This window comes from Lontra canadensis, unplaced genomic scaffold (assembly GCF_010015895.1).
Source record: "Lontra canadensis isolate GAN:19392208 unplaced genomic scaffold, GSC_riverotter_1.0 scaffold84, whole genome shotgun sequence".
Lineage (NCBI taxonomy): Eukaryota > Metazoa > Chordata > Mammalia > Carnivora > Mustelidae > Lontra > Lontra canadensis.
The window spans coordinates 7,009,503-7,029,254 of NW_022631078.1; the positions used below are offsets into that span (position 1 = coordinate 7,009,503).

General features: G+C 56.2%; 1 protein-coding gene across 1 annotated transcript; it reads left to right on the forward strand.

Moving 5' to 3' along the window:
- The first annotated feature begins 7,146 nt into the window (after positions 1-7,146).
- Positions 7,147-19,051, forward strand: POLR3H (RNA polymerase III subunit H). Its single transcript, XM_032882892.1, has 6 exons — positions 7,147-7,563; positions 10,267-10,363; positions 15,838-15,924; positions 16,356-16,419; positions 17,767-17,968; positions 18,856-19,051. Exons 1-6 carry the CDS (start codon positions 7,453-7,455, stop codon positions 18,907-18,909), a joined length of 615 nt encoding a protein of 204 aa, XP_032738783.1. The 5' UTR covers positions 7,147-7,452; the 3' UTR covers positions 18,910-19,051.
- Positions 19,052-19,752: the final 701 nt, after the last annotated feature.

Genomic DNA, 19,752 nt, shown 5'->3' on the forward strand with positions numbered 1-19,752 from the left:
CTTGTAAAAAGCAGGGGAAGAGTGTTTCCCAAAGAGGGAACAGCATGGCTGAACTCCCAGAGGCAGGAAAGGCTGCTGCATGTTCCAAAGGTCACTGATGTGGCTGGATGAGGAAAGACAGAGGAGGCCAGGGTCAGACTGTGTGTGTGTGTGGGGGGGGGTGCTGGCAATAGGTCTGCTCCTCATCTGAAATGAGATAGGAAGGCGTGACGTGCTCCTGCCTCCAAACAGTACCCCCAGCGGCCTCACAGCCTTGTCCAGGGTAATGACCGACACAGGCAGGAGACTGAGGAAGATGGAGGGGTCCCCTGGCCCTGGCCCCAGAGCTAGAGATGACCCTGTGGTCTGCAGGTGAGAGTTTTCTGACGCTTAAATCCCCTTGAGTCATTGGAAAGCGCTCTCCATCATGGGGAAAGGGGTCCCTGCCCACAGCTGGCCCCCTCTGCACCCTGCCCTGAGACCCCAGGGCTAAAGCAGCCAGGCTGACCCTCCCCACAAACCCAGGGCTGGGAGGAGGTGTGGGCCAGGCCTCCCTCGCACACCCATTCCCGAACACCCCATGTCTTCTCAACATTCAGGCTCTCCTCCCCCTGTACATTCTGAGTGAGGCCGTCCCTGACTGTCCTGGCTAGAATTCTAGTCACTCACTGTCATAGTATGCATGTGACCTTTCTCCATAGCAATGCCTGGAATGAGCTCCCACATCTGTTTCCTGCTTCCCATCAGGGGCCCCCAATAAATACCTCTTGATTTTTTGCACTTTGCTTTTGGCTCAAGCCAGAACAGAGAGCAACATACCAGGAGACTCTGTTTCCAGGTCCCTTCTAGAATCACTATTCCCAGTAGTACTTCAGCTGTGTTTTTTGCCTCCATGGAAAGACTTTTTTTTTAATAGTTTATTTTTGGGGCGCCTGGGTGGCTCAGCCGGTTGTGCGGCTGCCTTCAGCTCAGGTCATGATCCCGGGGGCCTGGCTCCCTGCTCATTGGGGAGTCTTCTCCCTCTCCCTCTGCCTGCCTCTCTGCCTATTTGTGCTCTCTCCCTCTCTCTATTAAATAAATAAAGTCTTAAAAAAAAAAAAAAGTTTAAGTAATCCCTACACCCAACCTGGGGCTCGAACTTGCAACCCTGAGATCAAGCATTGCGTGCTTTTCCTACTGAGCCAACGGGGTGCCCCCCACCATGGAAGGACATTTTAAAGAGTGTCCAAACGAGAATTGTTCCTGGTTCTGCTCATCAGAGCTTCCATTCCTAAGAACCCGGAGGGAGGTCTCTGGGGCTCAGAACTGAGACAATCTGGACTTACCGACACCTGGTGAGTTTCCAGATTGTAACTGAAAATGTTTTCCTCTTGGCTGTGGTTGCTGGAAAGCTCTGAGCCAAATCCCTCCACCATCAGCAAGCTTCCAGACCATGGGGCTGGGTGTCTCAGGGCTAATCTTTTCTTTCCTCCCTTCTTTCATTCAATCATCCAACAAACATTTGTCCTGGAGTGACTGTGCACCTTTCTAGGTTGGCGGGAGTTGACAGTGAACAAGACAGACGGAATGTCTGTCTTCATGGAGCTCGAAGTCAAGAAGGGGAGGGGGCGAGAGAAGAACCTGGTGAAGCAGGTCATGTGCTGCGGGAAACTGGTAAGTGGGATAGGGAGTGGGGGTTGCTGGCTGGGGAGCTTGAGATTTAAAATGGGGGGGACTCTAGGTGGGGGGTTCAGGAAAAGCCTCACAGAAAAAAGCAAGGGTCTGGAGGAGCTGAGCAATGAAGACACAAGGAGGGGAAACCATTCTGGGGAGAGGCAGAGGCCTGAGTGGGGAGTGGGCCTGGGGTGTCAGAAACAGCCACTGGGCACATCGATGGGACATGCAGTCACAGAGGCGAGGGGCAGAGGACCCCATGGGCTATGAAGGATACCCTAAAGCCTTTTATTTATTTATAGGGAAAAAACTTTTTAAAAGGTTTTTTATTTATTTGTTTGACAGAGACAGAGAGAGCTCACAAGTAGGGAGAGCAGCAGACAGAGGGAGACGGAAAAGAAGGCTCCCAGCCAAGCATGTGGGGCTCAATCCCAGGACCCTGGGATCATGACCTGAACTGAAGGCAGAAGCTTAACGGACTGAGCCACTCAGGTGCCCCAGGCCTGGCTTTGATGAGATGGAACATTGCAGGGTCTGGAGAGGTGGAGCGAGAATTTCTGACCAGCGTTTTAACAGTGTCTCTCCAGCTTCTGTGTTTAGCAGAGCCGGTGGGGGAATGAGGCCAAGACAAGGAAACCAAAGTGGAGGCTAAAGCAAAGGCCCAGGTGAGGGGCATGGGGGGAGGGGTGCAGGGAGAAGGGGGCTGGGCCCCAAGGGTTGCAGTGGGGGTGAGCAGGACTGCTGGACTCAGGATGCATCAGAGGTAGAAACACCAAGATTTGTTCACAGGTGCTTAGAGGAGGTGGTGAGAGACAAGGAAGCCTAATCCCCAGGTTTGGGCCTGAGCAGCCTGAGAATGGAAGAGTCCGTTTCTAAGATCCGAAGACTGGGGAGGCCACTCAGGCCCAGACTAAACTTGAGATGCTGAACAGGGATGTGCAGCAGGCAGTGGGGGAATCTGGAGCACGGGGAGAGGGCCACGAGGGAGCCATGAGGGAGCCATGGGAGAGCCTGGGTTGGGGGAAGGGCTCATCACCACCCCGAGGCCACATGAGGCTGCAAAGTGGGCCGGGACCACCAACAGTCAGAGATGGATGGAAGACCCGGGTGAGTGTGGGGCCCTTTGGAGCCAAGGAGTGTGTGAGGGAGGAAGGAGGAAGGGGGGCCCGCGGCTGCTGAGCGCTGACAAGTAGCCCTGGATTGGACCATGTGGAGACTGTCGGTGACCCAGAGAAAGCGCTGTGGGCTGCGTGGCGGGGCCAGAACCGGACTCGACAGGTTGAAGAGAGGACAAGAAGAGGGGATTTGGGGACCGCCAACTGGGACGGCACCTTCAAGTGGTTTTGCCACTAAAGGGAGCAGAAAATGGGCCACTAGCTGGAGGGCCGAGAGAGGGGTGTTTTTAAGACGTGAAAAATCTTAATTGCTTTTTCAATTTAAATTTAAATTCTGAATAGGTAATATATTCCCATGATCCTAATTATCGAAGATTCCAGAGGGCAAGGCCGCTTCGTAATCTCACTCCCCTTCCTTCCCTTCCCCCACACCCTCAGCCATTCTGTTCCTTGCATGGCCCCCCCACGGAATCAGCTGCGTGCCCACAGAGTATTATTTTCCCCCTTTTCCCGCAAACGGGAACATCCCATACACACGGCACTGCGCCTCTCATCTTTATATTTAGTGTATCCAAAATCTCATTCCACAGCAACACACAAAGAACCTTCTCGTCCTTTTTTTTACGGCTTCGTATTATTCCGTTCTGTGAGGCACCATATCTCATTTCTATCCTGTCCTCCATGCCGGACAATCGTCTGAGATCGGTTCTATTATTATCTCTGTTGTACAGAGAGACCGCCGAGGCGCTGAGAGGCTCTCGGGCTTTCGCTCAGCCACTGTGCAGTGGCGTGGGAACTCCATGCCCTTCACCACTCCCTGCTCTCTCCTCCTCCTCCTGGATTAGCTTCCAGCCCTGTCTCTCCCTCCACTTAGCAATGATTTGGCTAGCCTTTTGTTCATTCCTAGTTTTACAAGACGGACACAGGACTAGGCCCGGAGGACGCAGAGGCACACGGCGCCGGGGTCCACCGCCGCTGAGCTCACAAACTGCCTTTGTGTGTGTCTGCGAGCCGTCTCACAGCTTCCACGGAACAACGCAGAGAATGAATAAAGAAGCCCGGTCCCTGTTTTTCCTAATGAGGAAACCAAACGTGCCAACAAATCCTTGTTGCCGTCCTGTGAGCTGAATGCCATAAAAGAAGCCTGGGAACCCAGAACACTAACGCCGCAAGGCCAGCCCCATCCCCTCAGCCTGGCCCCCCTCCAGTTTCCCATCTCAGTGAAAGGCCCACCAGCCTGCCAGGCCCTGAAGCCCTCCTGCCTTGGCTCCTCCCCCTTCCGTCCTTAGGTCACCCACCCTATGGTGGAGACCACCTCCTGGAAACCTCTGGACTCTGCCCAGCTTCACGCTGCATGGCTACCAGCCCTACTCGGGCCTTCTCTCACAGGAGCCTTCCAGTAACTTCCTCCCTGGTCTTCACGTTTCCACCCCAGCCCCTTCCCACCCGCGGTCCACCCTGCTGATGTGTCTGTGTCATTCCCCTGTTGTTACCATCTAAGGCTTCCCTTTGCCGTCCTTGGGCTAATAAAGTCCTGGCACAGCCCAGTGGTTAGGATCATGGGCTCTGGAGCCTGAATCCCAGCTCTGCCACTCATTAGCTGTGTGACCTTGAACGACCTACTTAACCTCTTTCTGCCTTAGATGAGGCAAAATGAGATGAGATAAATGAGAATGAGATAAATCAGATAATGATAATTATAGACCCTACTATATAGCTGTTGTGAGGATTAAATTTAATGAATATTATAACGATAAGGCCCCTGTGATCCGGACCCTGCTGAGGTCTCTGATCTCACTGGTTCTTATCTCCCTATAAATCAGCTGAAATACTTTTAATTCTGAGAGCTTCAAATTCCATTCCTCTCTCCTTCTTCCCTGCAAATGTTGAGTGAATGAATGAAATGAATGAATGAGGTAGGCATTGTGTTTGGGTTCTGATGGGTGAGTAGGAGTTTTCCAGGTAAAGAAGTGTTCGAGATGGGACTAAAAGAACTTGCCCCACCCCCGTGCTTGGAGGACAGAAGGGAGGTCAGGCTGGAGAGAAAGGCTGCATTCAGTCCAGACCATGAAGGGAGGGTTTTCATGACAGTGTGAGACCGAGGCCAGGAGCCAGGGGTGTGGCTAAGCTTTAGCAGAGCTACGGAAAGGCCTGAACCAGGGCAGTAGCAGCGGAAATGCAATGAAGAAGCAGGTTTGAGAGATTGAGGGAAAGACTTAATATCATCTCCTCAAGATGTCTCCTTAATGCCTTCTAGAAACCATATTAGGGGATCATGGGACTAAAGAGCTGAAGTAGCATTTCCCCCTGTCTTCGAGTAGCTCAAACCCTAGGAGAGGCGGACAGACCTAAAAATAAAAATATGGATGCAGAGAAGGCCAAATTAAGTCTCACTGCAGCCAGCCTCACGCAGATATCACTACACGTGTAAAATCTGCAAAGTGAAGCAGCGTGCATTTCCGAGTGCGTCTCTCCTCTACCCCAAGACTTTTTTTAAGTTTTCAAATTTTTATTTGGTTTAAACACACAGCAGTAGATTTCCACAGCCCGCCAACTTTTAGAGGCAATGCAGAGGTTTAGATGGGCCTGCTTGCACCACAGCCCACGATGTCGGACAAGCTGCTGAATTATCTTAGCCCAAGCCCATGTTACCTATCATAGGAAGATGAGTGGGGTTGGCAGGGGCGGCAGGGGAGAGAACAAAATGGGGCTGGAGGTGTGGGTAGAGGTGAGATCCTACAGGGTCTTGTGAGTGATCATAAAGGTTTTGGACTTAATTATTTATTTTTAAGATATTTATTATTCGAGAGAGAGAGAGCACACCAGCAGTGCCTCGGGGAGGGGAAGAAGGAGAGGGACAAGCAGACTCCCTGAAAAGCAACACACACACTGGATCCCAGGACCCTGAGATCATAACTGACTGAGCCACCCAGGCGCCCCAGTTTATTTATTTATTTTAAGTAATCTCTACACCCAAGTGTAGGCTTGAACTCACAATCTGGAGATCAAGAGTCACCAGCTCCGCAACTGAGCCAGCCAAGTTTTGGACTTTATTATTAGTTTAATGGGGAACTACTAAGGTTGTTTTTTAGTCCCAATTTATTACCACTTTTCAGTTGAGATGTAATCTACCTACATTTATTTTATTTTTTTTTTAAGATTTTATTTATTTATCTGACACACAGAGATCACAAGTAGGCAGAGAGGCAGCAGAGAGAGAGGAGGAAGCAGGCTCCCTGCCAAGCAGAGAGCCCGATGCGGGGCTCGATCCCAGGACCCTGAGACCATGACCCGAGCCGAAGGCAGAGGCTTAACCCACTGAGCCACCCAGGCGCCCCTCTACCTACATTTAAATGCAAAGATCCTGTTGAGTTTGATGAGGTTTTTTAAAAAGGTTTTATTTATTTATTTTTTTAAAGAATTTATTTATTTGATGGAGAGTGAGAGAAGGAGAGAGAGCACAAGTGGGGGGAGCAGCAGAGGGAGAGGGGGAAGCAGGCTCCCTGCTGAGCAGGGAGCCCAATGCGGGACTCTATCCCAGGATCCTGTGATCATGACCTGAGCCAAAGGCAGAGGCTTAACCCACTGAGCCACCCAGGTGCCCCTAAAAAGGTTTTATTTTAAGTAATCTCTATACCCAAGGTGTAGGCTTGAACTCACAATCTGGAGATCAAGAGTCACCAGCTCCACAACTGAGCCAGCCAAGTTTTGGACTTTATTATTAGTTATTATTATTTTTATATATTTATTTTATTATTTTATTATTAGTTTAATGGGAAACTACCGAGGTTGTTTTTTGGTCCCAATTTATTGCCACTTTTCAATTGAGATATAATCTGCCCACAATTAAATGCAAAGATCCTAACTGCTGAGTTTGATGAGGTTTTTAAAAATATTTTATTTTTAAGTAATCTCTATACCCATCTTGGGGCTTGAACTCACAACCCTGCTATCAAGGGTTGCATCCCCTGCCGACTGAGCCAGCCAGGCACTCTGCAATTGCATGCACCTGTGAAACCCACCCCTTAGAAGAAGATACGAAACATTTCTATCACCCCCAGAAAGGTTCCGCCTGCCCCTTTCCAGTTAATTCTCCCGCCTCTGGGGTACTGAGGGGTCTAAGCATCCCGTGCCGGCTTTTGGAAGGATCCCTCTGGCTGTGGCACAGAGCACCACCTGAGACCAGGAATAAGAGAGTAAAGCACCCGCCCCGCAGGTGAAGTCCGGAACCGACCGAGGTCGCCTAGCAACCAGAAAGCGCAGTCGGAGGACCGTCAGCTCCGCCCCGGCAGAAAGGGAGGCCCCGCCCCGCCCCGCGCCGCGTCAGGGGGCGGGAAAAGGCTTCTTATTGGTCTGTTCTCCGGAAGCGACGGGACTCGGAATCTCGCCCTAAGTCGGCTGCGTGTGGGAGCGTGCTGCGTGGCCGCGGCGCGTGGCTTGTGGCTGGGCAGCGCGGGGTCGTGCGGCGGGTGCTCGCACCCCTCCCACCCTAGTAAGGGCTTCTCCCGCTGAGCCCCAGTTTCCTCACTTTGCAAAAGCTGAGCACGCCCCGCACGGGGCACCGGGTGCCCTACCGCGCAGCCCTATTGCCGGCCTTGGTGTGGTGGTCGGGGGTGTCTCAGCGTTTGGGACGGGGCGGAGGGGGTTCGGCCCCAGACGGTGCGCGACTGACCCTCCCGCTCCCAGGGCCCCAGCGCGGGCCGGCATGTTCGTCCTGGTGGAGATGGTGGACACTGTGCGGATCCCCCCGTGGCAGTTTGAAAGGAAGCTCAACGACTCCATTGCGGAGGAGCTGAACAAAAAGTTGGCCAACAAGGTACTGGGCCGACGGGGTCGCTGACAGGCCCTGGCACCGGAGGGCCCAGCACTGCCCACCTGCCCACTGCAGCCTGGCCTTGGTCGTGCCAAACCTTGGCCTTGGTCAAGTAGCTTAACGTCGCAGAGCTGGGTTTCTTCACCTGTAGGTGGGATGGGGGTAAATCCCCCTGCATATGGGATATTAGAAGGAATCAAAAAAGAAACTGGGGTTGAAAAAGGCCATTCTGACTGGGAAATGCTAGATTCCACACTGCCAGATTACTTTGCAATCTTGGGCAGGTCACTTATCCCCGCTGGGCCTCAGTTTCCCTTTGTAAAATGGAAATAAAAATGGTCGCCTAATTGCGCACTGTTTTTGTGAAGATGGACAGAGTGTTTTAGAGTTAGCGGTCAGGAGGTTTATTTATTCATTCCTGCAGAAAAGTGGTTGTGCACCTTTTTACGTGCCAGGTCCTGCATGCCTTAGTGACCGCTGGTCTGGGGCCTTCTCACTGCCTTTTCTGAAATAACCCTCCCTCAGTTACTCTGTGTCGCATCACTCTTTCCTTCTTAGATGGTTATGGTTTTTCTTTCCAGCTCCATGATGGCTGGGACCTTTGTCTTCTTCCCCACATGGTACCTTCATATTTGGCCAGAGCCTGGCACACAGCAGATGTTCCATAATTGTTGACTGACTGAATGAATCAGACAAGGTTCTGCCCTGTAGTATGGGGAGAGCAGATATGAATGAGAGGGACCCACAGTTGAGTATGTAATGACAAGTTGAGGTAAGTGCTGTGAAGGACAGGCCTTCACAGGTCTCTCACAAGGAAAACTCTGCCTACAATGAGGGAGAGAGCAGCCTTGTTAGGGGTGTGGCATTTGAGCTTGAGCTGAGAGATGATGCTGAAGAGGGGATTCATTTTTGAGGGTGGGATAGGGCTGTGCAGAGAGAAGAGTTGGGCAGGCAAAGGAAACAGCATGTGCAAAGGTCCTGTGGCAGGAGGGAATACTTCACCCATCATAACATGGAGGAGGCTGGTGTGGCCAGGGCAGAGGAAGAGAGGGCAGGGCAGACTGGAAAGGTGGTAGGAACCAAGCTGCACGGGACTGCAGGATATCATGGCCGTACTGGTCTTTATCCATAGACCAGCAGGAGGTGATAGGCTTAGAAGGAGCCAGCCAAGAGGAAGGTTGGTTGGCTTTAGACGGTCCTTTCCATAGAGTGAGGTCATAGAAGGGAAGTGTATGGATCTGGGGAGCTGTTGGTGGAGAGAACTCATGAAGTCCTTAGTGGATGGCTTCTGGCTGCTTTGTGAGTTAGAAGGCCGGGGAGTCTGTGGCGGGATGAAGTGCGAGCATCATGGTGAGAGAAGCTGTGAAAAGTCCAAGAAGGAAATGAAGTCTCTTTGGGGCCTTCAGTGACCTGTTGAGATGAGTCTTCTATTTTTTTTAAAGATTTTATTTATTTATTTGACAGACAGAGATCGCAAGTAGGCAGAGAGGGAGGCAGAGAGAGAGGAAGAAGCAGGTTCCCTGCTGAGCAGAGGGCCCAATGTGGGGCTCGATCCCAAGACGCCAGGATCATGACCTGAGCTGAAGGCAGAGGCTTTAACCCACTGAGCCACCCAGGCACCCCCCCACCTTTTTAAAAAAAGATTTATTTATTTATTTGACACACAGAGAAAGAGATCACAAGCAGGCAGAGAGGCAGGCAGGGGGGGCGGGAAGCAGGCTCCCTGCTGAGCAGAGAGCTCGACGCAGGGCTCGATCCCAGGACCTCGAGACCACGACCTGAGCCGAAGACAGAGGCTTAACCCACTGAGACACCCAGGCGCCCCGAGATGAGTCTTCTGTATTTGAGTCATTTGAGAGGAGGCTGCACAGAAGAGGTCCGTGGTCCAGCCAATGGCACAGATCTTGTGCTGCCGAAGCCAGCCAGACCTCATTGTGGTGAGGTCTGGCCCAGACCCTGAGTTCTCTGAGCTTCTTGCTAATCGTTGAACAGTATGCAGGATCTGTAATTGGGAGGTGATGACACTGGTGGCAGATAAGATGATACGAAGCGGGTCAGTGGTTTGGAGCACTGTGGGGGTGGGGATGGGGGCATGGGATGCTGTCTGCCTAGTCTTGGGCCCTTGGCCATGTGTCACTCTGCCAGCTGCAGTCCCTGTGGCCATGGCTGTGTCTCCTACTTTGTGTGCAGAGTGGGGATTAGCCAGGACTCTGACACGGAGCCGTGAGTTCCGGCGTGGATCTGGGGACTTTGGGACGTGGAGGTTTAAACCAGGGTTCCCTAGTTATCAGTGATCCTGACTAATAACAGTGACCCATGGTTGACAATGATTACTTCTAACATGTGAGCCAGACACTGGCATGGGGCTTCACATCCATTCTCTCTCTTTATTTAACAAGCTTGCAGTGTGGGAGGTCCATTTTTGCAGATGGGGAAAACTGAGGCTCAGAGAAGTGACCTTGGTGGTCACACAGTGGGTGGTGGAACTGGCACTGTAAGCAGGATCTGCCTTGTGACAAACACCCCGCTCTTTCCAGAGCTCCACACCCTTGGGAGGCCCCGACCCATGGTTACCTCAGGGTGCCCCAGCTCATTTCTGGCTATAAAACGGGGGTAATCGATCGGCCCTGGGTGGTGAGGGTCTCAGGAGAGCATGCTGGGGAGCTGGACCTCTGTCACAATGTGTGTGTCCACGGATGCACACAGGTCGTGTACAACGTGGGGCTCTGCATCTGTCTGTTCGACATCACCAAGCTGGAGGACGCCTACGTGTTCCCAGGGGATGGCGCGTCGCACACCAAAGGTGGGTGCCTGTTCCTCCTTTTTTTTTTTTTTTTTAAGATTTTTTTTATTTCTTCATTTGAGAGAGAGAGCCCATAAGCAAAAGCGGGGTGGGGGAACAGCAGAGAGAGAGGGAGAATCAGACTCCCCGCTGAGCAGGGAGCCCGATGCCGGACTTGATGCCAGGACCCTGGGATCATGAGCTGAGCCGAAGGCAGATGCTCAACCCACTGAGCCACCCGGGCGGCCTGCCCTTTCCTCTTTGGCATTGGGTTTCTTGGGGTTTGGTTTTTGGTTGTGGGAATCCTGGCCTAGGGATTGGGAGACCTGAAGCCTAGTAGTGACTCTGCCAGGAACTGACCAGGTGACAGTGGGCAGAATCTCTAAGAAACGGTGGATGAGGAGAGTGTTTTTTATTTTTATTTTTTTTAAGGATTTTATTCATTTATTTGAGAGCAAGTGCGAGAGAGTGTGCATGTGCCAGTGGTGTGAGGGGCAGTGGGAGAGGGAAAGGCTGACTCCTTACCGAAGGTGGAACCCAATGCCCTGCTCGACCTCACGACCCTGAGATCCAGACCTGAGCTAAGAGTCTGTCGCTACACGACTGAGCCAGATGCCCGACATCTGGCGGCCTCTGTCGCTCTGCTATTGTGGCTCTGCCTGTGCTCCCTTTGGTCTCATTTATTACTGAGCTCTGCTCTGCCTGGCCTTCAGGCTGCTCAGTCTGGTTGGGGGGTGGCCAGACAGGTGGGGGCACTTGGAGTGGTCATTGCTGCGTTAAAAGTGAAGAGCAGGGGCACCTGGCCGGCTCAGTTGGTAGAGCAGGTGACTCTTGATCTGGGAGCTGTGAGTTCAAGACCCATGTTGGGTGTAGTGATTACTTAAAAATAAAATATTAAAAAAAAGAATTAAAAATGGAGAGCAGAGTTGAGTGCATCTGTCGCTTGGGGAGGAGGCTAGCTGAGGGTGGGGGACTTTGTGGGGCACTAGGACATAATGGTTAAGTGTAGCCTCTGAATTCAAATCCCAACTTGGCCACTTACTGCTCTGTGTCCTTTGCAGAATATGTAATCTTTCTGTGCTGCTGTTTCCTTGCCTATAAAATGTAGTTAACAATAGAGTTTATATTACAAGACTGTTGTAAGAATACTAAATTAATATGTGCAAAGGTCCTAGGATCGGTCCTTGTGTTCTTGGCACACAGTAAGGGCTCGGTGGCTCCTTGATTTGAACTGTTTCTCCTGATTCTGTCGATCCTCTAAATGGGTTCTTCTGGGCTAGCCTGTCCTGTCCCGGGCTGGATGGGGGCAGATGGCCTCATGTGTCCGGTGGTTGGCCGACTAGCTGGTGGGGAGGGGGTTCCTGGGGAGGGCTCATCTCTGCAGCACGTGGCCCCATCTTCCCATACCTGTGCCTTTGGTCCAGCCTACAAGCAACTTCTCAAGCCTCTGCTTATAGCCCATTGGCCAGAGCAGGTCACGTGGTTGAGGCTGGGGCAAGGGAGGGGAAGAGACCCCGCCTCCCGATGGGAGGAACTGCCATCCAGTAGCAAAGGGGGGTGCACCCTGGGAAGGGCAGGGTGGGTTGGTTACCAGTCCTGGACCGTGTGGAGGGACGGTCCCCTTGGCTAGGGTTCTCAGGGAGGGAGTGGGGCGTTCTCTCTCCTCCCTGCACCCAGCCAGATCAGAAGCAGGGCGCAACGGGGGGCTCTGAGGTGGTTCCCGCAGCCCGCGGCCGGCGCTTTAGCAAGGAGCCCGGGGTTTCTCACATGAGGCCAAGTGTCAGGAGCCCAGCCCTAGCCTGTCCTGGTCAGCCTCTGGGCACAGAGATGTCGAGCATTCCAGAACGTGCCGTGTGGCTGCCTGGTGTCTGTGTCCAGGAATCCAGAGACGTAATTAGTTCACGGAGATGTCACGGTGCTCTGTGGACAGCCCCAGGAAACAGGCTGAATTTGTACGCACTGAGAGCACTTTGCGGAAAAATAAAACGGGTGACGTGAAAACAAGACCACGGGGCCTGTTTACAGAGAAAGGTGCCCTGGAGCTGAGCCCAGCCTCTGCCCTTAGACGGTTGTCCAGGGGACGAGTGGTAAGAGGCACCAGAACTTCAAGGAAACCTGGGAGAAAAAAGTTATAAATTCTATAAATTGAGGAAATTCTGTTCTTTCATTTGGTTGTTTCTGCCACTTGGTGTAAGATTATCACTGTGGGTTTTCATTGCCCCCCACTCCACACCCCCAGGGTGCCCTGGGCCCCCTCGTTCCTCGGGAATGAGATGTGAGGATTAGGGCCTGTCAGGCCTGTCACATGGACCTGGATTTGGATTTGAATTCTGGCTCTGCCCCTCCCCCACCGCCGGATGGGGACCTTAGGCAGGTAACTGCCTCTCTTGGCCTCGGGTTCATCATCTGTAAAATGGGGTCAGCACTTGGAGCCGTGAAGCCCGTGTGGTTACGGAGCACCGTGCAGGGTGATGTTCTGCCGTGGGGATCCATGGCCACGCTTCCAGGCCGATCCTCCATGCTGGGCCCTGTCCTTGCTGCCCACCATCCCACTGCCTCACCCAGGGCTGTGGCGGGGGCGCGCAGAAGGAGGCGCCAGCACTATGCCTCCCCCTCTGCGTTGAGGACTCTTGGTTTGCTTGTTGCCTTGTATCCCTTCTCCCTGGGCTGGATCACTTCTCCTCTCTCAGAAGGTGCTCGCAGGACATCAGCGTCCGTGACTGTGACACTGCGCCCAGGTGTGCAGCCCCAGCTCTTGTCACTTAGGGTACTTGCACGTGACACCAGTGCCGTGTTCCCCTTGCCCCACAAGCCGGCTGGCCCCAGCCCCCCGGGGGAGCCCCCCCTGCCCCGCCCCGCCACCCCCGCCTGCTCAGAGCTCCAGAGCAGACTGTCTTCGTGCCCAGACTTTGCTTTGTTCTGTTTTCTCTTTTTGTAAGTTGTGGTAAAATACAAGATTCACCGTGTTAACCATTTCTCGTGCCAGTTCAGTGACACCGAGTACAGTCATGGCCGTGTGGCCACCCCCAGCCTTGTCACCTTCCCAGCCTGAAGCTCTGCCCCTGTCCCGCAGTCGCTGCTCCAGGCCCTGGAAACCTCTGTTGCACTTCCCGTCTCTGTGAATTCGACCCACGGGGTACTTCATACAGGTGCTGTCATCTCGTGTCTGCCCTTTGCAGAAACTCAGTGCATCCGAGGCAGCCCCGCTTCTCCCGGGACTTGGCTCGAGCCCGCACCTGAGAGCAGGTCCTCCCCCGCTGGTCCTGCGGACCCGCCCTGGCTGCCTTTCCCGGCTCCCGTCTGCCCGCTGCGCACCCGAGGCTCCCAATATGGCCTCGGCCGGCCGGCTCTCCCACTGGTCTGTGGCCTCCTATTTTATTTTATTTTTAAATATTTTATTTATTTATTTGACAGGTCACAAGCAGGCACAGAGGCAGGCGGGGTGAGGGGGAAGCAGGCTCCCTGCCGATCAGAGAGCCCGACCCACTGAGTCACCCAGGCGCCCCTCCTGTTTTTAATGGACATCTAATTTACATGCCATAAAATTCACGCTTTGAGAGCTTACCACTCAGTAGCTTTTTAGGATATTCACAGAGCTATGCAACCGTCCCCACGATCTAATTCCAGAACATTTTCTCTGCCTCAAAAAAGCAACCCCGTGGGACTCCTGGGTGGCTCAGTTGGTTAAGCAGCTGCCTTCGGCTCAGGTCATGATCCCAGCGTCCTGGGATCGAGTCCCACATCGGGCTCCTTGCTCGTCAGGGAACCTGCTTCTCCCTCTGCCTCTGCCTGCCATTCTGTCTGCCTGTGCTCGCTCTCTCTCCCTCTCTCTCTCTGACAAATAAATAAATAAAATCTTTAAAAAAAAAAAAAAAAGCAACCCCGTACCTGTCAGCAGTGGCTCCTCGTTCTCCCCTCCCCCAGCTCCTGGCCAGCACTGATCTGCTTTCTGTCTCTGGATTCGCTCCTTCTGGACGTTTCGTGTAAATGGAATCACGCGGTATGTGGTTCTCTGCGGGCTCATTCCGTGTGATGTGATGTCCGCGAGCTTCATCCCCGTCGTGGCGGGTGTCTGAACTCCCTTCCGAAGGCTGAGTGGTGTTCCGTTATGTGGGGACACTTCGTTTCTGCGTTCGTCTGTCGATGGACGCCTGGGTTGGCCACCCTGTGTGGTGGTTCCAGACCAGAGCTCCCTGGGTGCGGGCCCACGTGCTGCGCTGTCCCCATAAGCCTGGTGCCCACACCGGCCCTGGCACAGACTCGGTAGAGGCTCTGTGGGCACTTGGTAAGCGGAACTGAACGTCGGGTCACATGGGGAACAGGGCTTTTCCACCCTGTGGATAAGTGACTCTTGGCTGCCCCCAGCTGCTCTCTGCAGGGTCAGCATGAGGCTCTCGTCGCGGGAGGGCGGGGACAGCAGCTGCCCCCTCTTCTTCCCTCCTGCTTCCTGCCCGGCGGGGCCCCAGAGAGGCCGCCTGGCGGGGACCTGGGGGCCCCCGTCGGCCCAACTGGCCTGAGGGCAGGATGGGCAGAGCGGGCGGCCAAGGATGCCAGTGGTGGGAGCCTGCATGGGGATGAAAGCTGACCGGGGAAGGTAGGGTCCCCTTGTGCCCTGTCCGGTGGTCTGGAAAGACTCGGCGTCTTCCCCAGGGACAGCAGGGCGGAAGGGCTGTGTGGCTGGGAGCAGGTGACGCAGCCCTCGGAGCTGCTTCCCCGTCTTCACAGTGGGGACATGTGACAACCGACACAGGTGAGCCACGATGGGCCCCATGTGACTGGCAGGACGTGGCCTCACGGTTCTCCTCAGGCCAGAGCTGGTCACCCCTTTGGGGGTGTCAGGGGCAGGAGTGACGAGGCAATGACTTCTGCCATGTCCTGGGGGTCTGTGATGTGGGCATGGACCTGACCTGACATCTTCCTGGGGGTCTACTGGGTGGGGACCACCAAAGGCAGGGCATGAGAACCCCCAGGCATTTTTGTTGGCCCCGCGCCTCTGCCTCCCCATGGCCCCCTCCATTTCAGGGCATTTTAAACTTCTGTTCCAGATCAGAGCTGTGCCTGGGGCAAACTTTCACATCAGAGGGAGACGGCGAACTTGATCCTGAACCTGGCTCTCTTTGCCCGTTACTTCTCTCCTTTTTAGAATTTAAGGGAGTGAGTCTAGAGGGAGGGTCGAGCTGACTTTGGAGTCATCCGCGGCCCAGAATCTGGGTTCAGGAGTGACTTGTCAGGTGGGCTTGGGGGCCAGCTCTCCGTACAGGGCCACTGCTGTTGGCCTGTTGTGGGGGCCGCACCGTGGCCTTGAGGGGACAGCGTGTGGGTCCCTCCAGCTCCGCTGGTGGGTCTGAACCCCCAGGGGTATTGGGTAGCAGACTCCCAGCTAGCCGCAGGGCCTCCGGGTCTGGCCAGTGCGGTCGACATGGGAAGCCGGGGCCTCCCCAAGCGGCCATCCCTCACCTGCCGGCTCGGCGCTGACACTCTGCCTTCACTTCCAGTCCATTTTCGCTACGTGGTGTTCCATCCCTTCCTGGATGAGATTCTGATTGGCAAGATCAAAGGCTGCAGCCCGGAGGGAGTGCACGGTAACGGCGGCCCCAACTCCTCAGACGAAGCTGGGAGCACGTTGGGGCGAGTGGTCACACCAGCAGGCCTGCCTTCAGCTTCTGTGCTGGGCCGCAGGTCAGGGGAGGGGTCGGATGCAGAAGCTTCCACACTGTCAGGGAAGCCGGGGAGGGAGGGTGATACGCAGCCCCCTCGTGCTCAGTGCTCAGGGAAGGCCTCGGCCAGCTCTGGGCTTCACCGTGAGGCCATAACTCAGGACCTCGGGGCGAGCACTCAGGGGGCTCGGGGTCCCCGGCACCCTCTGGCCCCTGTTTTGTGTGGTGTCCGCTGCAGGTTTTCGGGGCTGAGAGGCATAGGCAGAGGCGCGGGGCTCCGAGCAGGGTGGGGGGCTCAGATTTCCATGGCGACAACCGCCCTGGTCCCATGCTGTCACTTTCTTCACATGTTCCAGTCTCTCTAGGGTTCTTCGATGACATCCTCATTCCCCCTGAGTCGCTGCAGCAGCCGGCCAAGTTGTATCCTCCCAAGGTTAAAGTGGGTCACAGGGGGGCTCAGGTCTTTCCAAAGGACATTCCCGCTCCTTGGGGTGACCCTGGGGCCTGTGATCTGACACTGCTGACCTGTGTGTCCGCCCCCACCCCCGGGCCTGCACATGTGTGGTGCTGACCTGCCCGTGCCCCCGTGGGAGCTCCCGTGGCGTCCCACACCGGTGCCCGTCTGAGCGCAGGCTCTGTAGCGTGTGTGCTGTTTGCTTGGCTTAGGTTGTCGTCTCAGGGATCATCTCGGAGATCCCCGCCCTGGGGAGGTTTGCCCTGACTCGCTCCCTGCTGTGTGGACAACATGGTTTGAAGGCCTTGACTGCCTGGTCCTGGGCTGGGTTGTTCCCCTCTGCTGGCTTCCCCCATTGCCCTGCCCCAGCCCTGGCCCAGCAGCATTGGGGTGTGTGTTTCTGGGGCGCCCTCGCTGAGAATGCTCCCTGGACGGGACCCCATCTGGTCAGGACTGTGTCCCCTGCGGCCCAGTAGGGGCCCTGGCTCCCAGGGGTTGGGGCACGACCCTGCGCATGACAGCCACTAGAGGGCGCTGTGGCGCCGCGGTGTGGGCTGAGGGAGGACGTGGGCTCTGCCGGGAGGTCCAGGTGCGCTCAGGCCGGCCTGCGTGGGACGCCAGGGCCTGTCAGGGAACCCGGTCCTGGCCGGCTGGGCCTCGCGCTGGCTGTGGGCCCGCAGGCGGGTGACCCTCCGTCTGCCGTGCTGTCCTCCCAAACACCGGGAAGCTCCTTGTGCTGCGTGTTCAGGGCACAGCGGGAAGGGTTGCGGGGTGGGACGTGCGGGGGACACAGCCCTGCTCCGGCCGGCTCCCAGGCTCCCCGGGCGGTCCCGCGGGAAGCACCTTCTGGGTGCGCTGCTTCCTGCCCCCCTCACTGCAGCCCCGCGAGGGCAGGCCTTGCCACAGTCTCTGCGGACGGGGGGACCCGAGCACAGCCGCTCCAAGCGTGGCAGCCGCCCCGAGAGGACACACGGGCCGAGTCAGACCCAGCAGGGAGCACACCCCGGGCCGCAAGAGGCCTCGAGAGGTGGGGCTCGCTCTGCTGCTGCGCCTCCTTCCTGCTCTGGGGCCGAGGATTGTGCCCACCTGGCCGTGGGGCTGGGTGGGGGAGCCTGTGCCCCCCAGACTTCCCGCTCCCCCCTCCGCGGCCCGGATCTTGCCCAGCCTGGCAGCTCGCGTGTGGCGTGGGTCCGCCTCTCCTCGACACCCCAGCCAGGGTGATCTCCCCGATCGGGTTTCCCCAGGGGCAGGAATCCCCCCACCCGTGGGCCCCCTCCCACCTGGTTGTTGCCTTGACCCCGCGCCCCCGCCAGCGACGAGGCCGAGCAGGTGTGGGTGTGGGAGTATGAGACCGAGGAGGGAGCGCACGACTTGTACATGGACACCGGCGAGGAGATCCGCTTCCGGGTGGTGGACGAGAGCTTCGTGGACACGTCCCCCACGGGGCCCAGCTCGGCCGAGGCCGCGGCGTCCAGCGAGGAGCTGCCAAAGAAGGAGGCTCCATACACGCTTGTGGTGAGACGCTGACACCGTGGCCAAGACGGAGGGCAGCGGGGGGGCTGGAGAAGCCAGGCCGGGAGCGGCTTCCGGGGGTGTTGACTTGCTCCCAGCCTGGGGCCTTTCCCCTGGGTCAGGGCGCAGGTCCCTGGGGTGTTGTCACCTCGCCCTAGGGATCTTGTGTCAGAGGCCAGGCACGGCCCAACACTGGGAGCCACAGGCTCCTGACGGCCAGAGGATGGAGCCCACACGGGTGACAAGGCTGCTGGGAGTGCATCAGGCACGATGGTGGGGCTGCAGGGAGGGAGGGGTGACCCTCTGTCGGGCTCCCCTACCGAGCAGGCGTGTGCCCAGGGTAGCAGGGGAGCCGCGACTAGATTTGACTGGGCTTCCCTGGGTTGTCTACCCTCATGAAGTGACAGCGATGCAGGATGAAGTGGGACACATTTCTGGGCCCTGCTAGTAGGGTTTCCTTGATAATGTATGCTGCGGGTGGTTTGCTTTGTCAAAATCTGGGTGGCCAGGGGCACCCCCTCCCCCACATGTGTCTGGAGGCTGGGGCGCAGGGTCACTGGGCCTTCCTGAGAGCATGTCCAGGCCCGGCCTGCCGGTGCGCATGTCTGGGCAGGGCCTGGGGGCGAGGAAGGGAACCGATCTAGCTGAGGCCTTGAGATCAGAGGCCATGCCCTTAGAGAACCAGCGCTTTCCTTAGAGGCCTCAGGAGAGGTTGGGGCGCGAGAGGGGAGATGGCCTGTGTTCCCAGGTGCCAGCCAGGCATGCTGGGGTGGCCCCTGATGTCCCCCCATCCTCTCGGCTGGTGTGTGCTGGCTCCACTGGTCCCTTCATCTCCCGAGGTGGCTTAAGCCCTGAAGGCAGATGGAATGTGCCCGTTCTCTCTCCCGCAGGGATCCATCAGTGAGCCGGGCCTGGGCCTTCTCTCCTGGTGGACCAGCAGCTAGCGGTGAGGACAGCAGCTGCTCCCACAGATGCCGAGCAGCAGAGTGTGCGCCCCGCCAGCCTGGGCCCGTCCTGCTGGAGCTGCCCCCAAACTCCCACGGTCTCTCTGGACCTCTGCCTCTTGGCAACAGCACAGACTTTTAATAAACAGACGGTACTGGGTGCCTGGGTGGCTCAGCGGGTTAAGCCGCTGCCTTCGGCTCGGGTCGTGGTTCCAGGGTCCTGGGATCGAGTCCCGCATCGGGCTCTCTGCTCGGCAGGGAGCCTGCTTCCCTGTCACTCTCTCTCCCTGCCTCTTTGCCTACTTGTGGTCTCTATCGAATAAATAAATAAAATCTTTATTATTATTTTTTTTTAAACAGACGGTATTGTCAGGGAAGAGCCACCCTTGTCTCTGTGGTTGAAGGTCACTGAGCTGCCATAGTGGGACCACATGTCCTTCCTCTCCCGGTTCACTTCTGTAGGTGACACCCCTCCCGCTCCCACACCACCCTGGCAGGGCTTGCGGGTGGACAGAGTGTCGGCCTCAGGCTGGGCTCTGGGCTAAACTTGGTGGCTCTCTAGAGTGACTGAGCAAGAAGCTGGCCTGGGGTAGCTGCTAGTTATTGTCAAGTCTTGACCTTTTAGGGACAACCGCCTTTTCCCCCACCAGCGGGCGAAGCTGGGGGCCTGCACTCAGCCAAGACAGCCCCGTCAGGAAAGTGGAGGCCGTGGGCTTAGGTGGCCTGAGGTCCGGGCTGGTGACCAGCTGTGTTATCCCTCCCCCCAGCAGGACAGTGGTCACTTGTGACCTCCGCCACACCAGGAACCGTCTGTGGGCCTGCTGGCGACGCCAAACCCCGGGC

What these genes read in the sequence shown, in the direction of transcription:
- POLR3H (XM_032882892.1), top strand. Translation starts at nt 7,453, where the DNA reads ATGTTCGTCCTGGTGGAGATGGTGGACACTGTGCGGATCCCCCCGTGG. An exon ending in CAGCCCGGAGGGAGTGCACG is followed by an intron (nt 15,925 to 16,355) that starts GTAACGGCGGCC and finishes CACATGTTCCAG; the next exon opens with TCTCTCTAGGGTTCTTCGAT. An exon ending in CTGCAGCAGCCGGCCAAGTT is followed by an intron (nt 16,420 to 17,766) that starts GTATCCTCCCAA and finishes CGCCCCCGCCAG; the next exon opens with CGACGAGGCCGAGCAGGTGT.